Source organism: Bombyx mandarina, chromosome 03, assembly GCF_030267445.1.
Source record: "Bombyx mandarina strain Sakado chromosome 03, ASM3026744v2".
NCBI lineage: Eukaryota > Metazoa > Arthropoda > Insecta > Lepidoptera > Bombycidae > Bombyx > Bombyx mandarina.
The window spans coordinates 11,492,156-11,515,553 of record NC_143210.1 but is presented as its reverse complement, the minus strand read 5'-3'; the positions used below and the strand labels follow the sequence as shown (position 1 = coordinate 11,515,553).

Sequence of the window (23,398 nt, the reverse complement as noted above, 5' to 3'; positions counted from 1 at the left end):
ATTCCCGTTAAACTTTCTGCGAACATGGTAAATCGGTAGGCTAAGCATTGCAACACTGGATCGAATATCCGAAGGGTTGGACTTTTTGGCGGGAACGCGAGGAGTGAAGTTGTGTGATTTGTTTTATTTTGTCTATTTAGTGTTTCTTCGGGTTTAAATGTGTAATAACGGTGGTTTATTAACTGTTTAATATCTGTAAAAGTGCACAAATGTGGGAAAATGAAACAAAGCCGCTGGACGTAACTTCTCGGGATCATCAAAAAGTCCACTGAAAAAATCTCAGTAAATGACCACCATTTTACTGAGATTATATTTCATCCCATATAATCTCATATCAATTCATTTAATTTCATCCCAGTTGATTAATGTCTCAAATTAATCATCTTCATTTCATTTCACTCCATATTGTGATTTTTCATAAAATTAAAAATATAAATTAAAATAAGACATGACTCAAAGTCTTAATTACCTACCAGGTCATAAAATCCCATAAAAAAACCGAAGGGTTCGTTCGGAAAGGCCAATTACAAAAATCGAAAAAAAAAAAACATTATAATTTCAAAACATTCTATTAGTCGTATCTGCCAATTCTATAAATACATTCTATAAGTAGGAACTGCATAACGGAAAATAACATACAAAACAACATGGCGATATCAAAGGTCGTACGAAGGCCGGCGTCTAGTTGTCAGTCTGGGCGCGCCCGCATCGAATGTGTGAACCGTAAACTAAGCACATATCAGTTGTTGTCGGAAACCGCAATCTGATTTATAGGTGCTTGGACGGAGAACTATAAGGAACTGTTTGGAATAATTGCCCTCTGAGTTTCTCGCCGGATCTTCTCAGTGGGTCCCGTTTCCGATCCGGTGGTAATTCTGCGAAGCACTGTTTTTGCTAGGGCCAGTGTTAGCAACGCCTCCAGGTTTGAATCCTGAGAGCTCACCTACACGTTAGGGTTACGCTGACATGGCCTCTGAAGACTATCAGCTTAGGTAGAGAAAAAACTTCAAACGAGGGTTATAGAGCCCCGAGCTCTTCCCTTTCCGCACCGATCTGTTGCCGTCGAGCCGGAGGCCTCTCAGCACTCTAGCGCGCTGCCAAGGAGTATCCATGTGATAAAAGAGCAACCGGTTGGCGGTGTATCGCGTCCCGACCCGGCAATCTGATTCTGGTCCAGCGGGATATTCCGGGACCCCAGCGGCACCAGCGGTCATCCGGGCGTCCTTGGGGTGACCATTTGGTTGTAGTGTTGACCGCGGTAACCCCCTTACCTCATCCGGGTTCTGACCTCGGAGGGGATCGAACGCTTAGGCCAAGAGTGCAGGGGAGTCGTTTAGTGAGTAAGGCCCTGAAAACATTCTTGGGCCCACGGTTTCAGTGTCGCAGACTAGTCCCACATACCCCGCGCACCCCCTAGGCGCGAGGACTTCGTAGGAGGTTCGGCCCCCGGCCCGAAAAAAAAGGCTTATAGAGTCCTAAGCAGCAATTAAAGAGCAGCTCAACTGTATGCTTGACAATGTTGATGTCTATGAGCATCGGTACTCGAACACCATGATTGAGGTGATATGTTGGCCGGTTTTCGAAATAAACAATATCAAATTATATCTCAAGTCTCGAGGAACACTAATGATTAATAGTTGGAGTATGGGAACAATGCAGCAATCATGATCCTGTTTAAATGTCGCCGTACACTTTTGAGTTATAAAGGTAATTGGATATGCATGAAAATTAAGAGACGTTTTCTTAATAAATAGAGTCTTTAGCTACGCAAAGATATCAGTACATGAATGCCTTTACTCATACTAGATATAATAACCTTTGTCACAAGTGTACAAAACTTTGAAATTGAGTTTCCGTCTTCTCTCATTACCTCTTCTAATATTATCTTTTTTTTTTTAATAGACATATTGACTATATTGTGTATTTTAATTTAGAGACATAGGGTTACAGAATTTGAATAACTTCCCAGATTGTTTTGAAATTTCACAACTTTGATTACCATAAGCGATACCCGTCGTCACGACGGTAAAATAAAGAATAAATATCGTATTTTTAATAATAAGCGTGTTTGTTATCAATGAGGTACCAACATAATATGACGGAAAATATAATACACATGCATTTGTTCTACTTAACGCTGAACTTGACCGAGTAAAGCAAACCTGAGATGAGTAATAACTTCGTATAAGGGTGACCGTTATTTTAAGCAGGACAAATAAAGAATAATTTTATTGTGAAGAACCTTAAGTTGTCGCTGCCAGACCTTTTTTCAGTGTTTTATTCTCCCCGACTTGTGGATCGATGATCCCTAAAAATTTAGCTGTGGGATGATGATTTAAGAACTATTAACAAAGCTGCCATCGTCAAGTAAGTTTGTTAAGTTCGTGTAGTAAAAATCAAGCCCGCGAAATTATAATTTGCGTAATTACTGGTGGTAGGATCTCTTGTGAGTCCGCACAAGAAATATTTTTATTATTTACGGGTTTAATTAAATATTTAATTAAACCCGTAAATCCTGGTTACAATGACACTAATATTGACTGTTCAAATATGTCGATAATACCGATGCGTTTACGTGTAATGACAGGCGGTTCCGCAATGCTTATCTGTTCTTATCATACGAGGTTACGCTTCGAACCTGACAATGAATCGGATTTAGTGATGCGATGATGCTTGTCGATTGTTTTAGAAACAAGAAATTTTAGGTTGCACAGAAATAATTTAAAATCACAAAACCAAACTTGAAATCTAAATACTGTGGAATCTGAATATAAATAATTTGGAACTTCAGATCCAATGAATAATTTACAGGTTATTTTGTAGTATTGTCTTCGATTTTTTACGAGTAATAGACATAATTAAACCGATTTATTCGGTTTTATTTCGCAAATTTTCACTAGCCGATGCCGTGGTAGCGACAAAAAAAATTTATAGTATTCCAAATTCAGAAATAATATAAAATGTAATGATAACTAATAACTGTAATAACTAACGCAATATTAAACTATTAAATTTAATTATCATAATTTTGTGGATTTGTTTTTATACTTACTTTATACTCTACGCTAATAAACTCATTAAGATTGCAAATATAATAATTATTATTATTTTATTATATATATATATTTTTTTATTGCTTAGATGGTTGGACGAACTCGCAGCCCACCTGGTGTTAAGTGGTTACTGGAGCCCATAGATATCTACAATGTAAATGCGCCACCCACCTTGAGATGTAAGTTCTAAGTTCTCAGTATAGTTACAACGGCTACCCCACCCTTCAAACCGAAACGCATTACTGCTTCACGGCAGAAATACGCAGGGTGGTGGTACCTACCCGCGCGGACTCACAAGAGGTCCTACCAACAGTAATTACACAAATTATAATTTTTCCGGGTTTGATTTTTATTACACGATGTTATTCCTTCACCGTGGAAGTCAATCGTGAACATTTGTTAATTACATTAGAAAAATTGGTACCCGCCTGCGAGAATCGAACACCAGTGCATCGCTCAACTCAAATGCACTGGACGTCCTTATCCTTTAGGCCACGACGACTTGTATGATTTCTATCCGCTATAAATTTCATATCAAGGCCTAAAGCGGAGTGTCATTTCAACGTTGCTGACATAATTTAAATGATATTAGTTCATATATCTATTGTAATAAAACTTCAATTAGTTCTAGAACAATTTAATATATATTTAAAATCTTTTGGGATAGTGTAATATTTTATCATGACTAAATCGCTATCGATAAATATATCGGCATCGATAAACACCACATCACTAATTCAATATAGGGGTCAGACCTTCGAACGTACGAAGGAGAGCCGTTTCAGTACAAATCATAGAGATCTTTATATATCCTTTAAATCATCGCTCACGATGTAGTCACTGCACATAAGTTCGTGCACTGACACCTACATTTAATTCATACAACATTATTTACATCGATACAGTTAAATATATAAAGAAATTACAAGTGTCGTGTTACAGAAGTGTTGAAGTTATCGTAAAAATGTGTCGTTCGCTATTAATCGCTTCGTTCGTATTATTTTTGGATGAAATTATGTGTTATATAAATCGTGAGTTTTAATTATTATTATTTTTTGATAATCAATTAGGAATCGTTATTGATTATATAAAACAATCGCAATAAAAAAAAATATCTGTAATAATGATCATACAAGGATTAGAATTTGGACAACCATAAATTATAAAAAAAAAATTTTTTTTAATTTATTCCACAGTATATAGAAACTTAGTATTGTTTTTTATTTATTTATTTTAAATTGAGAGACTCATTAATTCAATAAATGTAAATTTTTCGCCAAGTCATATTAAAATTTGGTTTTCACGAAACATTAAACTTTCCCAAAGGGAAGACATTATTTATGATTTCGCAAGCACGACAGTATGCAAAAATTACAAATAAACATTACGCATAAAATTATATTCTAAGCAATTCGCAATATTCGTGAAGTCGTCGTGGCTTATAAGACGTCCGGTGCATTCGTGTTGAGCGATGCACCGGTGCTCGAATTACAGGCGGGTACCAATTTTTCAAATGAAATACGTACTTAACAATTGTTCACGATTGACTTCCACGGTGAAGGAATAACATCGTGTAATAAAAATCAAACAACTAACCAAATCAATCAAAAGACTTAGAGAACTGATGTTTCAAAGCGGCTTGCGGAATTTACGTTGTAAATGTCAATGGGCTCCGGTAACGTTTTAATACCAGGTGGGTCGTGAGCTAGTCCCATGTAAGAAATTTTTTTAACCTCTCCTTTCTCTGAAATCCTAATAGGCTATTCTAGCTATGCACGGACGGGTAGGCATAGGACGGGCGCCTCATGTGCACAACTTTTGATAATACTAGCCCTAGCAAGAGCAGTGCTTCGCAAAATCTACCACTGGATCGGAATCGCTACCCACTGAGAAGATCCGACGAGAAACTCAGTGGGCTGTGTCTAAGGGTTAGTTCGCTCGTCGAACTCTTCGTCATAATCGACGAATTCGACGAGGACGGTGACCGGGTACTTGAAGAGCCTAAAAGCACCGAGAGTGTATCCGACAAGACAAATTTCGGGCGAAGGCGACTTTGCGTTACCCTGTCGCAGAATCTAATATGTAATTAGCGGAGGCCACGTAAAGGAGGCTATCGTGTCGCGCCGCTTTTTAAAGTAGTATTCCGACACTTCCTATAGATACTTACGTATCGGTAAATTCCTCACGTACCACGGTGCTCCAATGGTTATCCTGCAAAAACGGGATTGGATGTCCTGGGGAGAGTTTATGCACACGCGCACACTTGTAATCGGTCAAATTAGTACTATTGTATAATAATTCTGAGAGTTTCATGCAACGCTCAAGCTTACGGCTGTAAATATAATTATTATTTTTTAAATAATCTAATAGAATTATTGAAACGTAAAAAAAAAATGCGTCGCAGAATATTTTAATGAAAACAAATAAAACACAAGTAACGGTACGTAAGAAAATAATTTGCGTCAAGGACCTTTCCGTATTTGGGAAAGCTATTAAAAATATGACATTTCAAAATAAAAGCTCGAGATTGAACTGTAAGGTCATTTTACACGATAATATAATCGATTAATTATTAATTTATTGAAAAACATCCGTGAATTATTTTTGGCGGTCAATTAAAACTTTTACAGCTTTATGCAAAGTTCATTTATACTCGTTTTGGGCAAAACGCACTACTACTACTTCTAGTAGTACTCAAGTCGGCCTTTTCGACTGTATAACCAAAAAGTTTTTGCGTGTAAAACTTAATTAATGCATATCTAGAGATTTAACACTAGATTGCGGGAGTGAATCAATTTAATTCGTACGATTTTATTCCTATACAATAAATAATCCCGAGTTTGTTTGTTTGTTTGAACGCGGTAATCTCAGGAACTACAGGTTCGATTTGAAAAATTATTTCAGTGTCAGATAGCTCATTTATCGAGGAAGGCTATAGGCTATATAACATCACGCTAAGACCAATACAAGCGGAGTCCCAATAAAGAATGTTTCAAAATCAGCGTTTTTTTTCCCTGCATACATATATGTACCAATAAATTAACCACTAAAGACGAGAGACACCAAATCAGAAACATCTCTTTATTACCGTAGCTTGTCTCGAAACATGATATCGAAGACTCAATTATATTGTAATCCGATCCATTTAAAAAGTTTTCCAATGATGAAAAAATTCTTCCTTAATCCCTTATCTTTTATTTTATTGCTTAGATGGCTGGACGAGGTCACACAAGAGGTCCTAATACCAGTAATTACGCAAATTATAATTTTGCCGGTTTGATTTTTATTACACGATAGTATTTCTTCACCGTGGAAGTCAATCGTGAACCTTTGTTGAGTACGTATTTCATTAGAAAAAAATGGTACCCGCCTGCGGGATTCGAACACCGGTGCATCGCTTCAACACGAATGCACCGGACTTCTTATCCTTTAGGCCACGACGACTTCAAAAACTTCTTCATTTTCCCATATGTTATTTTATTTAATTACGATCGTTGCTAGTGGCGGACGTGGAGTGCGGCGTGGACGTGGCGAGGAATGCTCGAATCGTCGGTGGCATTGATAGCTTACCGGGCGAATTCCCGTGGACGGCCAGCATATGGCGCCAAGGAACGCATCAATGTGGGGCGACTGTCATCAATGACAGATGGCTGTTGACAGCTGGCCACTGCGTTTGCAGGTAAGTATCTATCCACTGGTTACTGGTGGTAAGACGTCTTGTGAGTCCGAGCGGGTAGGTACCACCGCCCTGCCTATTTCTGCGGTGAAGCAGTAATGTGTTTTCGGCCTGAAGGGTAAGGCAGCCGTTGTAACTATACTGAGATCTTAGAACTTATATCTCAAGGTGAGTGGCGCATTTACGTTGTAGATGTCTATGGGCTCCAGTAACCACTTAACATCAGGTGGGCTGTGAGCTTGTCCACCCATATAAGCAATAAAAAAAACCAGACCAGTCTTTATATTTCTTCCTTTATCCCACATTATGTGTGATAGGTGTGGCATGTTCTCTTATCATGCTGCATAGAGATTTGGCGTGAGTTTTACGACCAATCGCCTGCCTGACGTCAACACTCCTTGTATTATATCTCTTATTATCCATAGCGATGTGGAGACCAATCCATGATTCTGAAATCAATACAGGCTTTCCTCGGGCTATAATACGAACATAGACAAATATCATAGAATTAGAATTTTGATGGAAATCTCAACCACTCTACTTAGTAAAAATTCTAATTGATATTTAATTATACATACATATAAACATTCCCTTTCATATTTAATTAGAACAAATATTAACCATGGAGGTTTGAGGAATGAACAAAAACGGGAAATCTTTCGCCGACCTGGTCTTTCTCTGCTGGATATATAAAGATCGCTGGTCTCTTTGCGTGGTAGCCTTACTTTTCAAATTATCGGGTCTTTATCAAATATAGGCCAAATGACCATCATAGATCTGAGTACTTTGATCTTCACAACCCAACAAACTAAACTAACTTATTGTTACAGTGTATTTGACGAGTTCTACAGAACAAAGCAACTGTCAGTTGTGGTTGGGTACACGGATATCTCATCCAGAGACGACAGCGAGCCGCTGTCCAAGATTATACCACATCCGGATTACCAGTACGTAGCTTATAATTACTTCTCCACTAGCTTTAAGTACGAGTTGAATACGAATTTACAAAAATATGTCGATTAAGCTAAGGTTATCACGAATATGTACAACTAACCTGCCAATTCTGCCAATAAACAACCAACACATTGGTTTGATGACGAAAGGCTTTTTAAATTTAGATTTGTTACCATAATTTATAGTGTATAGTCTGTATAGTATAGATGTAGTTTCAGTAAGCACTTAACAAATACTACATGACGTGTCGTGAATTATTGATTTTTTGATGATGATACACAAAAATAAATGTCGTTTGAAGTGTTTGTGAGCTACTTACTGAATACGATACGTAAAGAAAAGGATTCAATAGTAATTAGTCAGAAATAATATAGAATGAAAACACAGAAATTTGTATTTCCTAGATGCAACAAGAAATCCAATGACGTGGCCCTCTTGAAGACAGCGAGGAGGTTACAGTGGTCCTCGGAACTGAGGCCAGCTTGTCTGCCAAAATTCTTATCTGAAGACTTTAGTGGATCCCTGGCTACTGTAGCTGGTTGGGGATTTACTGATGAGAACAGAAACGAGGGTAATATTACACACATCGATAATATTATCATGATATTTATATTGTACATATATGTCTAAGCAATCGTTTTACGAACATAATTAAAATAACCAAGTTTTACCCATGTCTTTCCATTTCATGCTTACACATATAGATTCCAAGGCAACGTAGATACTCGAATACACTGGACATAATGATTTTTTCAATTTTGTTTCGATTAGATTATTGACTTATTGTTTTAGCAAATGGGCCGAGAATTCATCTGCCCAACTTAACTAATAGGTTGTACTTATTTGAAATATCCAAAACCTTTCACATAACAACTGTTCCTCAGGGGATCGATCCAACATACTCCAAAAGACAGAAGTGACAGTGGTCACAAACGATCAATGCAACCAATGGTATCAATCACAGGGCAGCAAAGTTAAGATTATTCCTACCCAAATGTGCGCTGGCTATGAAAACGGGGGAAGAGACTCCTGCTGGGTGAGTAATGAACAAAGTAACTGAACTTATTATTAATGGATTTTCTAATTTCCATAACATTACATCTATTAATTCTGAGAGTTTCATATATTTAAGCTCTCCAAGTTAAAATAAAGCTAAATGAACCTCGTTTGGCGTGAGAAATATTATAAAAGTAGATTTAATCTAGATATTACCATTGGACTTTACACTGTGTAATAATATAAAAAAATAGTTAATAAAAAATGACTTTTTTATATTTATACATAGCACGTAATGTGTAATGGGAGTGCTCTGAATGGGGAGTGCTCTGAGGAATTGTTTGAGATGATACCCTCATCTCCTTTTTATCATTGCACCTCCCGCCATCGGAGCAGAGTTCATTCATATTATCTGGAACTGCTGCATTCATTGACAGTGCGTTTCCAGAGGTCTTTTTTGCCACGTACCATCCGGCTATGGAATGAGCTCCCCTTCACGGTGTTCCCCGAGCGCTATGACATGTCCTTCTTCAAACGAGGCTTGTGGAGAGTATTAAGCGGTAGGCAGCGGCTTGGTTCTGCCCCTGGCATTGCTGATGTCCATGGACGACGTGACCACTCACCATCAGGTGGGCCGTATGCTCGTCTGCCTACAAGGGCAATAAAAAAAATGTAACAAAACTATAGCATTTTAAATTAACAATGAACATTAATAATTTAAGTAAATTACATGCACAAGTTACATAGTAAATGATAATTTTACGCTAGATGCTTATTTCCGTATCCTCTTATGAAACATTTTCTGTAAAAATCTAAATGATACTATGTAGTGTGATATAAGATGTTAGTTAGTTATCTAAAATTGGCTTAGTATTATATATTAAATCATTTCGTAAAATTATTATTGTTTTAATACATTTAATTTTCTTTCACCGGCTCCCAGTTTATGAGTGTAAATATTCTGCGTCGTTTTTCTACTAATAAAAGATTTCGGCTTCAATTATTATATTTTGTAGCAGCGACGTGTGGCTTTTCCATTAAAGCAGCCATTAATTTTATTTTATTCCTTTCAAATTTAATCGTTCAATTGTTTGTTACTTTGTAAGAATATTAAAAATGTATGAGTTGAGATAAGTTTTTTGTTGCAGGCCGATAGCGGCGGTCCTCTTATGGTGAGAGACGACAAAAAGCACACAATGGTTGTCGGAGTCGTGTCAACAGGCAGTGGTTGCGCGCGTCCAAAGTTGCCAGGCGTCTATACCAGAGTCTCGAGGTATACAGATTGGATCGTCCAAAGTATATCCAATGAGAATTCCAGATCCGGTTTAAGTTGGTATCCCAGATTCGGATGAGAACGATTATAATGGCAGTAGCGTTATAGAAAAAATAGAAGAATTTGAACAAAAAACTGATATTATCAAGATAAGCATGCATTTATACAAGTTCCGAAGAGTGACATTCGAATCTTTGATCTATTGAAATATATGGAGAGTTGAAGATCTTCCCCTTGTCATTCCCAAAACTGGCTCCACAGAACCAAGAATGACTATCACCCCAAACAAATGACGCACCAACTGTAGCCTTCAGACTTATAGTATCAAGGTGGACTGCCTTGATAGCAACCGTCCCACACTAAGACAACATCGCAGCCTCAACAGACTCATCATAGCCGACTTAACGCGATTTATGATGCTGTAGCATCCTCCTTGCATCATCACATCATCGGCCCATTCGTAAACAGAATCACCAACTCCTGGGGTCACTTTTCCGGCGAGGCAGTTCTGTAATACGTGGAATACTTACGGCACTGACGCAGCATTGATTTTCCTTTCACAATATTTCAAACTGACACTGGCATGCTAATCTCAGTACGGGCAACGGCTATTTATTGGGACAATCTCCGACCTCTGAAGGAACTGATGTAGCGATAGCTAAAATGAAATAGAAAAAAAATCCGCAAAACCCGAATCGTCTAACGAGATTTTTAAAATAAGCTAGCATTTAAATATTACGAGCATTTGGATCGTCGTTCGTGACAAAAACATCCGCTCGGTGGAAGAGCGTCCCTTTGTTCTTTCTTACCGAAATTCTAATATAATATTTTGAATGACGAAGACGAGGTTCGAAAAAAAAAGTTGCCTATAGTGACTTTTCAGTAGGTATCTTTTAGGTGGATGTGAAATTCAATATAAACACTTTAATTAGATAAAAATCTGGCAGTAACATTTTCACTGGCAGAATACTTAGTATCCATTTCCAAATAGCTGTGATGACTAAAAATGAATACATTATCTGAAAATATTACTTGAATTTAATTAATTCATACGTATCGACATTTTTATTTTCAAACGGCCACATCTTATATGTATAAATTGGAATCTAATTAAATGAATCTGAGAATTTTTTACATTCATCACAAACGCAACTCCTAAAGAAAAAAACAAGTCCTTAAAAGAATATCAATTAAAACGGTCTGGTAAAAATTCCATAGGTGACCTTGTCTTAAACGCATTGGAACTTTGTAAATTTCAAAAAAAAGCTAAATGTATTTGACAAGACTTCAACGGTTTTAATGTATTCTTTCGAATTATTATGGAAAAGATAGGTATACCTACAATACTAATAGATTTCCCATTTTATTAAAATATTATTGTATCTATTATATAATATATAATATTTATTCAAAGATATTACTGTGATACTAACATTTAAGCTTAGAATTAGTTACAGAATTAATAAAATAACTCTTTACAAAATAACATTTTTTTGTTTACAATATCTTTCAAACTCCCTATTACTCTGTTCAATGACTCCGTATAATTTCTTTCCAGAAGCTTCTTCAGTGTCATCTTTAAGGCATTCCAAAGATATGTTTAGAGCCTTTTTTGCTTCTCTTAATACCGGTATGATCGTGTCAACATTTTTTAAACTACCGTCAATATTAGCTTTTTTAGACCTCATCACCAAAGCCAAATGTAACTCATGATGTAAAACGCTATTGTACAGACTTAATCTTGCATTACCAGGATCTAAGGTATTCGTGATATCTATTAGATCATTACACATTTTGATTTTCTTTTCTAAATATTCTTGTGAAGCGTATGCAGGCTGCCGACCATAAAGTTGCACTAGAGAATGTTTTATAGAGTATAAATGATAGTGGTTTTGATGCAAAAATGTTGATAAACGACACAATGCGTTTTCTAGTACAGTAATATCGCCGCCCATCATTAATACGTTATCGACTTCGTCCTGCATCTGTGATATAACACAACAAACTTGAGAATTACTGATTTTAACGTCACAATTGCTGCAGGCCCATTCTGTTTCGTCATCTAAAGGATCTTCGGGTAAATGGATACCTTCGCACGGTTTATTCTCGTCTCCGAGACATTTCATAGCGCTTAAATAAGTACCGAGCTCCGTGGGATCGCTGCATCTACAGCATTTGCACGAAAAGTATTTTGTGTCTTTTAAATGTTGCCGTCTGGCTTGTGTGCCCCATAATGCGTGACTATACATTGTGGATATATGCTCCTGTTTGGTAATTGGCGTTACGATTTTAACAGATATTTTGTATAAATCATCTTTAGTTTTCGTTGATAGATCGAAATTGAATTTCGTGTTAGGTAGGCAGCTATGTTCTAGAATGCATGTTTTTGTGTAAAGCGCTTGTAGTTCGACACCGTCTACCAAACGAATTTCTATAGCGTTTGTGTCGATAATACCACATATCCTATGTAACAGATTCGCCGATATATCCGGTATGTCTTTCTTCATACCGCTGTCTAGTTTTGATAAGAAATTTTTGATGAGGTATTCCACAATGAACTCTTCCGCTTCACTGTAAATTAAAAAAAAGCTTGTTAACTATGTTCGTATTGTATCAATATAACTTCCACCAGCAGGTTTCATGCTTAGCGAAAGTCTACACGAATTTATTCTTCAGTGCGCTCAGTGCGAGTTTCTTAACGTTATCGATAACGTAAAAGTTAACTCAAATTTGTATGGAGTTGGAACGTTTGCCTATTTTTGCCGTCAGGGTCACTGTTCCAATTTTATACAAATTTGAGTTAACTTTTACGCTCTCGAGAACGTTAATAAACTCGCACTACGCACACGGCTCTGTCATCTTTTATATAAAATTACATTAAAATGTTCAAGTTCGTAGGAAGCCTTCGGTTTAGGCCATGATAAAGAAAGCTTATTAAAACTTAAAAGATAAACATAGTTGATGAAGATAGGTGTAGAAAAAGAAGATACAAATAAAAATACCAAAGATTCTTCCAACATAATGTAAATTGAAAAAGAGATCTTGCTGTTCAGTTGAGATCTTGGTAGTCAGTTGTTCAGAAATTGATTTTTTTAGCCTTTGTGGGCAGACGAACATACGGCCTACCTGATGGGTAAGTGGTCACCGTCGCTCATGGACTTCAGCAATGCCAGGGGCAGAGCCAAGCCGCTGTCTACCATTAAGTCCGCAAGCCTCGTTTGAAGAAGGACATAGCGCTCCGAAAACACCGTGGAGGGTAGCTCATTCCGAAGCCGGATGGTAGATTTTTTACGATGGTAAGATTTTTTTTAAGAGTACTTCATGCTTGTAGCCTCAAACTATAGCTTCTTTGTGACAGGAATATAGAACACGGTGATGCTATTCGTACGACATGATAGGAAGTATCTACACTTATTATTATATAAAGTTTTTGCGTAATATTTTAATCAATCTTTATATAGAACTCACTCAAAAGCCTGGGTGCCAGGTATCCTACATTCCATATGTGATTGCATCTCTAACAACTGCTGCCATTTAGCTGCATCGGCTTTCTGCAGGAGAAGACACCTCAAAGCCAACAAAGCGTCGTGTCTGTGAAAAAGAAATTTCCCGATATAATATTTCCAAGGTTAAGAATAAAAGGGCGATTAATAGGTACATCAAAAGTAAATTATTCTTAAACCATACAGAAGATCGTTACGTCTGTGAATTTGAACTAAGTAGAGAAGTAGTAAGACTTTTGTTCGTATATCAATTTACTTTTTTGTTTTTTATCTTTTATTGCCCTTGCAGGCAGACGAGCATACGGCCCACCTGATGGTGAGTGGTTACCGTCGCCCATGGACTTCAGCAATGCCAGGGGCAGAGCCAAGCCGCTACCTACCGCTTAATACTCTCCACAAGCCTCGTTTGAAGAAGGACATGTCATAGCGCTCGGGAAACACTGTGGAGGGGAGCTTGTAGGGACACATTTAACAACGTATGCAGTTTTGTGCATCGCATGCATTTAGTCAGTCGTACATAGCCCACCCGACACGGCAGACACTGGTGAATATACGGAGTTAAAATTGCAATCAACTTGTTTCATTAGTAAAGGGCAGTTTACTCTTTACCCTTGCTAAAGCAAACCGTACAGTGCTCATAGCCGGATGGTACGTGGCCAATTCCTCAGAGTACTCCCCATAGAACATACGGTATAAAATACAGAGGGAACCGAAGTCCCTCCGCAAACCCAGAGGTTTGAAACTTACTTAAACTAACTACTTTTAGGAGATTGCAAACGATAGGTCTTGTGATATCTAACATGATAATTTACTGATACTTTTTCAGCTGTGCGCAGTCTCGTCATACGCGATGCACTGAACACCAATTGCTTGTAATATGTTAAAGGTTCTGTCCATTTACTGAAACTAAAGGTTCTTTGCTTAGCGTCTATAGCAATAACTTAGTATATAAGTAAATAAAATTGATTTCCCTAAATATATATCTGGCTACCTTACAAGTGAAATACCTTGGAATTACTATTCCGCTGTAGGAACCTGGTCTTAGCGAGAATTTTTTTATTAGTCGGCGTATGGCTGTAGATCATGAATTGTGAAATAGTAAGTATAACCAATTTTCCCATAAACTAATACAGACGAGGTATCTCACCCACCTTATTAAAAGTGGTCCATAGTGGGGCATATTAAAGCGCTAACGCTGTTAAGAACAATTTCATGTCTCCTTTGGTGAAATATATATCAAAGCGTCTCAGAAAACGGCAGAGGAGAGATTGGGATAGTAGATCGTAAAAAATATATTTGGCAACATCCTGAACACCAGTAACAGGGATATAAAGGTTGATCAATTTTGGTGGTGGGGAGTGCGTGGATTAACAGAGATATTGAGGTTATGTCACACCATTCTTAAGGGTTTTTTTTTTGTACCGGCGCCAAACATCATTCGAGTTTCCCGCGGCTAAGGAGACGCCCGGGTTATGTGGTACTCGATGGTCGAAGTAAAGGCTAAACAGAAGATGGTAGAAGAAGAGTGCCTTTTGGAAAATGCGTTATTTCATTGCTGTTAGACATTGCTGAGCTCGTAACCCTTTCCAAGCCTCGTTATTTTTCTTATTTTTGTTTTATTTTGTTTTTTGTACCTAACTTATGTTTGGAATAAATGTTTATTATTATTAAATAAGCCAGCCTATAATAATTCTAACAATAGTTTATTTCTTATGCCTATTTAAAAGTGCAACCAACCTATAGTAATCAGCCATATTATCCAATACGCAATCTGGCCTTAAGCCCAGGATATCGCACTCGAGCTTGTGGTGCTTTGGGTCTTTGAGGCCCGGACAGTTCCCGGAGCAGACTGGCCAACCGCACCTGGAAATCCAGGCATTATTTATTATATAAAAATTTGAAGATGAAATTTAGTAATATATAGCTCACAAAATATATCGACGATTTTTAACTTTAGGTAGTAATTATTATTATTATTTTTTATTGCTTAGATGGGTGGACGAGCTCATCGCCCATCTGGTGTTAAGTGGTTACTGGAGCCACAGACATCTACGATGGAAAGGCGCCACCCACCTTGAGTTTTAAGGTCTCAAGTACAACGGGTGCCCCACCTTTCAAACCGAAACACATTACTGCTTCACGGCAGAAATAGGCAAGGCGGTGGTACCTACCCGCGCGGAGTCACAAGAGGTCCTACCACCAGTAATTACGCAAATTATGATTTTGCGGGTTTCATTTTTATTACACGATGTTATACCTGCACCCTGGAAGTCAATCGTGAACATTTGTTGAGTACGTATTTCATTAGAAAATTTGGTATCCGCCTGGGATTCGAACACCGGTGCATCGCTCAACACGAATGCACCGGACGTCTTATCCCTTAGGCCACGACGACTTCTAATTAGATAAAACAGTGACTATAATAATAACGGCCGGGATCCATAGACCACGTAAATATAAGTGGGCTTTGAGTTCAGCTGATCGTTTCCAACCGGTCGAAGGAGTGGGAGATCTCATACGATGTATCGATGTCGATAACGATATCTCGCTTAATATACAAAATTTTGTGAGATCTTTCGCCCAAATGTAATTCAATAAAACATTTATAAACTATCCATACTTGGCACAGCGTTCGCCGACATCGGTGAAAACGGATTTGTAACAACCGACGCACGGCATGGTAGCTTCAGGGTCTGGCGTGGATTTTGGCGCAAAGACTATTGGCTTCTCGGTGATCACCACCTCGCCTGGTGATAGATCCCGCGCTGCCACCAGGTAACGACCTAGCTCTTCTGAACTATGAACCTATATAATAGCACGTTAATAAAAATTTTATGAATACTTTTGTGTGCTTAGTGCGAGTTTTTTAACGTTCTCTATAGCGTAAAAGTTAATTCTATGGTGTTGGAATGATTGCCTACGTTTGCCGTTAGGGGCGCTGTTCCAACGGCATACAAATTTGAATTAACTTTTACGCTATCGAAAACATTAAAAAACTCGCACTAAGCACACTGAGCCTACGCACTGCTTCTAAAGTGAAGGAATTATTGTGTGGTTGGTACAGGATCTATATTACCGTAATACTGATTATTTTGATCGCGAGGTATTTATGAGAACTGGTAGAATAGTAAAACAGTCCTGAGCGATTAAATATTAAGAAATAGGTAAACTGATTTTAGTATAATCGAACTTAATATTCTCAAGTTCACCATGATTATTCATTTTGAAATGATGAAAAATGAATTTTGATTAAAACTTCTTTCGAGTACGCTATTGTAGTTCTTTCCTCAGGTTCTTTCTAGTAAACTAATATTTTTGAAATTAATGTGAATAGCGCCATCTATGATTTTCATAATAAACTGTTTCCCTGTTCTGTTTATTCTCAAGTTTTGTTTACCTGTACGATGACAGATGGCGTTAAAATTTACTTACCTCATAGTCCGAGTTTTCGCTTTCCATATCTGTAAATTAATGTTTTTTTCTAATAAATATTATAAATGAAAAATCAAATTAATAAAATCTCAGTTTTTCTTTTCAAATGAGAAACTTTTACTGAAATTTTGAAAAATAAACCCTAATAAACAATTACACGCACGCACCTTAACAATTTTAAAAGAAATTTATAAGTACCTACATATTCGGATGTTTTTAAATTAATGACTAGAGTTGACTAGACTGGGTAGGTTACGTACTAAATACGTTCTATCGTATTATTTGGCATCGTAATATACTACAAAGATGTCAAGGCGTATATCTGACGTGATCTTGGAACTTGAACGTGCTAATTTAACAGATCGAGACTATTTATAAGCAATCCGATATTTAAAGATCAAAGAATTATAGACCATTAGAACATTTTCTTTTCAAAACTAAGGGCTACAACGGCAGCCATTACTGTATCGCCATAATGAAAGCAGTGGAGAACTAATCCGCGGGAGTTATTTATAGTTTATAAAAGGCAGACATAATAAAATCGTCAGGTTTGAGCCCCGTGAGCTCACCTACTTGTTAAGGTTACGCTGAAATGGTCTCTCAAGACCATCAGTTTAGGTAGGGGAAAAAACATAATAAATTGGTTATGTATTTGATAAGCGTATTATTACTTTTTTTTAATTTTTTTAATTGTTTAGTTGGGTGGTTGAGCTCATGGCCCACCTGTTATTAAATGGTTACTGGAGCCCATAGACATCTACAACGTAAATGCCGCCACCCACCTTGAGACATGAGTTCTAAGGGCTTACTTTTAAATACGGCTGCTCCGCCCTTCAAACCGAAACGCTTTACTGCCTCACGGCAAAAATAGGCAGGGTTGTGGTACCTACCTGTGCGTTGTTGTGTATACAAAAAATCATAGTTATGCTTCCGTCGAAACTGCAGAAGAAAGTTTATATTATCTACAAACACTCCTTAGAATAAATTAATGAATTAGGTCTGTATAAAATTTAGAGTCAATCCGAGCATAGCTTCACGGAGTTTTAAAGAACTGAGCACGCGGAAGCTAACTATTACAAATTGCTTAAATTATTATCATTATTTGAATTCTAAAATTTTAACAAAATCTGTTTTCTTTGCTAACAATTTGGCTTTGCTGTCAATTTGATTGATATTAACAATACTGTTCACGGATGATTAATGAGTAATAGCATTTTAATAAATACTCTAACCAATAAATGTATTAGCTTAGTAGCATCACGGAGATAATAACACCATTGCACCAACCGTCACTATTCCAACTACTTAGAAACATTACAGTGATCTAGAATCCAAATACATTTTTGCCAGGTACCATGAGAATCAACTACGCTCCACGGTAATATTTTGCTTTTCTTCTTCAAGCAATGCTTGAAAAGATTCCTAAGTGGCAGCTTATACGCTCCTGGTATTACTAATGTCCGTTACGGTAGTTATTCATAAGTTGAAAAATACTGGTTTCTCTTCTAAGACAATAGGAAAATAACACTAAGCTTCTAGATCATACAGTGGCTGCAAGAGTCAACCAATAAAGACACCTTTCTCTTCTTTATCGAGTCGCTAAATATAATGCTGTATTACTTAATGTTTGATTTAATTATTTAGATTTTAAAAATCAAAACTGATTTCAATTTATCATAAAAGTATACGCGACCTGTTTTATATTCATTTATAAATTTCTTTTTAAATTTTTTATTTAAACATTGCAATCCGTAGCTCGAAATCCAAAGAATTCATTTAATTAAATTATTGTTAATTGAACTAGATCGGACTACGCTTTTTTTTCAGATTTATTGCCTTAAAATAAAGTATAGTTAAGAGTGAACAAACCAAATGTGGGGCAATAAATATCAGTAAGTGCATCAATCTATCATTGTTGTCAGCGCAATGCCAAAATAGCGTTTCGTCATCGTTCAAGCCAAAATAGAGTCGCGTAACGTTTGGTATAACTCTCTCTTTTTTTTTCGGGCCGGGGGCCGATCCTACTACGAGGTCCCCACGCCTAGGGGTCGCTCGGGGTATGTGGGACTTGACGATCTACAAGGTGTTGGGAGCAGACCGCAGGCCCAAGGAATTTTAGGGTCCTACCGCACTGAACGACTCCCCTGCACTCTTACACCCGACGTCCGATCTCTGTCCGGGGTCAAAGCCCGGTCAGAGTACAGAGGTTCCCGCGGTCAGCACTACAACCAGACACGCGGCGCCACCCCGAGGACGCCCGACCGACGGGTCGTCGAGGCGATAGTCGACGACCAACGACGTTGGTCTCCGCGGTACAGCGGCCCTACCAGGCCGCCTAGGCGATGCCGCTGGTGTTCTAGGATACCCCGCTAGACCACAACCAGCCTGCAGGGTCGGAACGTGATACACCACTGACAGGGTTGCTCTTCCACAGTATGTTCGGCGACGACAACGACGACGACAATGCGGACCGCATCGCAGGCCCCAGCCGCCGACACATCGTCCTTCTGGTGCCAGCGCGCTAGAGTGACGGTAGCGTGCGGCGCAGCCTCAACCCCCTCAGGTCGCCACGTGACCATCACCGGGAGAAGACTGCCTCCTCACAGGGACTGGAGCTAGACGAACGCCCTCCTCCGACTCCCGGCTCGGCAGCGGCGACACGGCGCCGAGAGGAAAGAAGAGCTCTCCCTGTCCCGTTCCACCGCCTCCTTCTGCGAGATGGTGGACTCGCAGAAGTCGAGCATCGCCTGCCAGGACTCGTCGCTGCCGAGCATCGTAGCCACGACGGTCGGAAGCGACAAGTCCGGTCTTATTTTTGCAACGAGGACGCGGCGCTGCTCTGCGAAAGCGGGGCAGTACGCGACCGTGTCCTCGTTGCAGCCACTGCAGTGGTGGCATTTCGGCGTTGGCTCCCTCCGGGCGACGAGGTGCAGGTAGCGAAACAGCCGTGTCCCGTGAGCACCTGCGTCGCCAGGAAGGTGAGACGTCCTCGGTCGCGATTCACCCAGTCCGAGAGGACCGGGCGGATCGCCTCGAAGGTCCGTCGCCCGTAGTCGGGGTCCACCTACGGGCGGCTCCGAGACCACGCCTCGAGCACGGCACGCCGAGACTTAAGCTTCCGCGCTCGAACTTCCGCCGTGCCGGGAAGCGGCTGCCCTCTGGAGCGGAGATCGCATCGCCACGCGTAATCCGCAGCGAGCGCCCCCGCTTCCAGGTTTGGTATAACTCTCTGAGTGAACTATAAAAAAGAATTCCTTCTTAAGCTGCCGCAATGTGCTATTACACTTATAGAACTACAAAAAGTAAATCTGAGATACCACGAAATTTGTAAAGCATTTGAAACCTCTGAAATAAAATAAATGATAAATAACTGGGAACAAATCACGCACGGTCATCCGACCCCAAATTCGGATTCCCTGTGTTATGGGAATCAGAGACTGACTGACTCAGACCAGACACTGAAACGTACATACTTATATACGTTTAAATATATGCATAATAATATATAGATCATAAACACCCAGACAAAGAGCAAACAGACTTGTTCATCACACGAATGTTTGCCCGATGTGGAAATCGAACAGACGACCCACGGCGCAACAGTCAGGGACTCGCGAGGAATAGATACGGTAATAGATTCATTCGCGAAGCAGCTGCCCTTGAGTTGTTAGGTCTGCTTTGTAGGCGCTCGGGCAGCTGTTAGCAAATTTCACCTTTCAAAGTTAGTTCAATCAATGTGTAGGAAGTTTATTTCGATCTCCGGTCGAAATGTATTGTATTAATTTACAAAACCTTGCTTGGTTTAAGGGTCATATTACGTATTTTTCTTCCGCTTACCTATCCTCCTGGCAAAATAATCATTTCTAAAAACTCTAACTAGAGTTCAAAGTTTTTTTTTTTCTACAGTAGAAAATCGCCGGATCCCCACCAGCGCGGCAGGTGGGTTTTGTGGGAGTTGAAGTTCACTAAAGGTAAGTTCAGTAAACAACTCCTGCCGCTCACAGCCGTCACCGTACCCCAGACCGGGCCGGAGCCCAGTAGGGGCTATTGAGACGGTGGGACAGGGTTGACGCAGAGCACATTACATCCATCCCGCCGTCACACAGACGCCTTGACGGCACCGCGCTACACTTTCCCCCGAAGCGGTCAGAGGATAAAGTTCAAAGTTCCCAGGAATTTTTTTGCAAATCTTGAGTAGGACTATTGTGGATACCTATTATTATATCTATTCTAACATTCCTATCTAGTGTTCCAACTATATCTAAAGATAAGTGTATTACATTGTTAGTCAATCATGAGCGACCACCTTTGCCCGTAGATCCGAGATCGAATTTCAAACCGTACTGTGTAACAGCTTACTAGCTGGTCTATTTGTGCCGAGAATTAAAATATTACAATAGTAGGTAGTTAACTAATGTAATAATTTAATTTGAGCGCTTAGTATCAGCTGTACTAGATTTGAAATATGTATTAGTTTAGGTAGCCAATAACGTATGAGTCTTATGGTTAGCTTTTATTAATAAAAAAAACATTTATGCGCGTCAATTTTGTTAATTAATAAAACGACTACAATAATAAAGGCTCTTGTAACTGTTCAGTCATAAAATATAAACATAGCCTACCTTTCGACTTTCAGAATTAACTGGGTAAACTTTTTAAACCACAAAAAAAAGATATTTCACAAACTCTTTTCGTTTTCAGCGAGACGTTTTGGCCGACTTGCGAAACTGGAGTGAATGAACCCACTCAGTCGGGAACGAATTTAGTACTACACTGAACACTGTACGCGCATAGTTATATTTATAATGGTGTTTCGTGAAATTTTATACGTATGTCATTGTTAGTTACGTTATGTTGAGTTTTATTGTTTTAAAGCACGTGTTTTTGTGGCGTAGAGATAATACTTTTTCATTATTCTTCGTTATTCTTTTACATTTTGCATTTTGAAGTCGTCGTGGCCTAAAGGATAAGACTTCCGGTGCATTCGTGTTGAGCGATGCACCGGTGTTCGAATCCCAGGTACCAATTTTTCTAATGAAATACGTACTGAACAAATATGTTCACGATTGGCTTCCACGGTGAATGAATAACATTGTGTAATAAAAATCAAACCCGCAAAATTATTATTTGCGTAATTACTGGTGGTAGGACCTCTTGTGAGTCCGCACGGGTAGGTACCACTACTCGCCTATTTCTGCCGTGAAGCAGTAATGCGTTTCGGTTTGAAGGATGGAGCTGCCGTTGTAACTATACTGAAACCTTAGAACTCATATTTCAAGGTGGGTGGCGGTATTTACGTTGTCGAAGTCTGTGGGCTCCGGTAGCCACTTAACACCAGGCGGGCTGTAAGCCCGTCCACTTATCAATGCATTAAAAAAAATATTTTTGGCGTTTACCAAAAAGTGCGAACTACATCCTTTCGTATGCATGATGGAACCTTAGCATTAGTATTATTGATGACGATTATACTGTAATTCGGATCCTTGCTTTAAACCTACATCCTGCATCGCGATGTCATTTAACAAAGAGCTTTTTCTGCCGTGAAGCAGGTTTCGGTTTGTAGGGCAGGGCAGCCGTTGTAACTATACTGAGATCTTAGGACTTATATCCCAAGGTGGGTGGCGCATTTACGTTGTAGATGTTTATGGGCTCCAGTAACCACTTAACGTCAGGTGGGCTGTGAGGTCGTCTACCCATCTAAGCAATAAATAAAAAATGTATTTTTAGTACGTTTGAATCACATAAGCATTTCTCTATTATGTATCCTTTTTTATCTAATACGGGATACGTAAGTTAATGATTCATCGTATGTTGGTTTCACAGAGCGGGACATTAATTTTTACACTTCAATTTGTTCATTAATATCAACCAAATAAGCCCCCTTCCGCTCCAGTTGCCCTAGCAATGAAAACCGCATCGGAATCGGTTCATTATAGAGATAGTTATACATACCAGCTCAAGATTAAGTGGTAATAAATAGTCTGTTGACAAGCTAATTATTAGGTTTACACAAAATAAACAGAAGAATGTACATGCCGATTTAGATATATCATTTCCTAGGACTTCAAGTGTGTGATATAGGAGCTTCATTTTAAAAGATAATTGAAGTGAATCTAGTGAAGATATTTTAAGTCATCCACATGTAACTGTTTGTGTTAGCTCGTAATCCGTGATACTGTGGTCTCTATGTGATTATCTGACTATATTAGATAAATAGTATGTTTGTTAGGATATCAGGTCATGTCGAACTATGTAGCGGTTAGCTGCCAACTATCTTTTAGCAGTCAAGCATTTTTGGGTCAACTCGGCTACACGAATTCAAGATCTTATTGTCATTAGAAATAGAAGAAGCTAAAAACTAAAACAAACATTACGTTTGTTTGTTTATCTTGTCAGTGTTCTAAGCTTCAGTTATTTAACTACACAACTTGAATTCTCAAATGAAGCTATAGTTTTAAACACATTCATTAACCTCAAATTAAGATGTTCCGCTATACTATAGGTACTGAAA

At 38.7% G+C, this 23,398-nt stretch overlaps 2 protein-coding genes across 2 annotated transcripts; one reads left to right on the top strand and one right to left on the bottom strand.

The window, feature by feature from the left end:
• Positions 1 to 3,742: 3,742 nt before the first annotated feature.
• Positions 3,743 to 10,160, top strand: LOC149503313 (trypsin-1). Its single transcript, XM_089738421.1, has 6 exons — positions 3,743 to 4,084; positions 6,555 to 6,732; positions 7,560 to 7,676; positions 8,088 to 8,254; positions 8,568 to 8,719; positions 9,828 to 10,160. Exons 1-6 carry the CDS (start codon positions 4,018 to 4,020, stop codon positions 10,029 to 10,031), a joined length of 885 nt encoding a protein of 294 aa, XP_089594547.1. The 5' UTR covers positions 3,743 to 4,017; the 3' UTR covers positions 10,032 to 10,160.
• Positions 10,161 to 11,302: 1,142 nt separating this feature from the next.
• On the bottom strand, positions 11,303 to 21,640 carry SmydA-5 (SET and MYND domain containing, arthropod-specific, member 5). Its single transcript, XM_028173567.2, has 6 exons — positions 21,510 to 21,640; positions 16,888 to 16,916; positions 16,076 to 16,260; positions 15,193 to 15,318; positions 13,421 to 13,543; positions 11,303 to 12,523 (listed from the first exon to the last, which is right to left on the bottom strand). Exons 2-6 carry the CDS (start codon positions 16,912 to 16,914, stop codon positions 11,428 to 11,430), a joined length of 1,557 nt encoding a protein of 518 aa, XP_028029368.2. The 5' UTR covers positions 16,915 to 16,916; positions 21,510 to 21,640; the 3' UTR covers positions 11,303 to 11,427.
• Between the last annotated feature and the right edge of the window lie 1,758 nt (positions 21,641 to 23,398).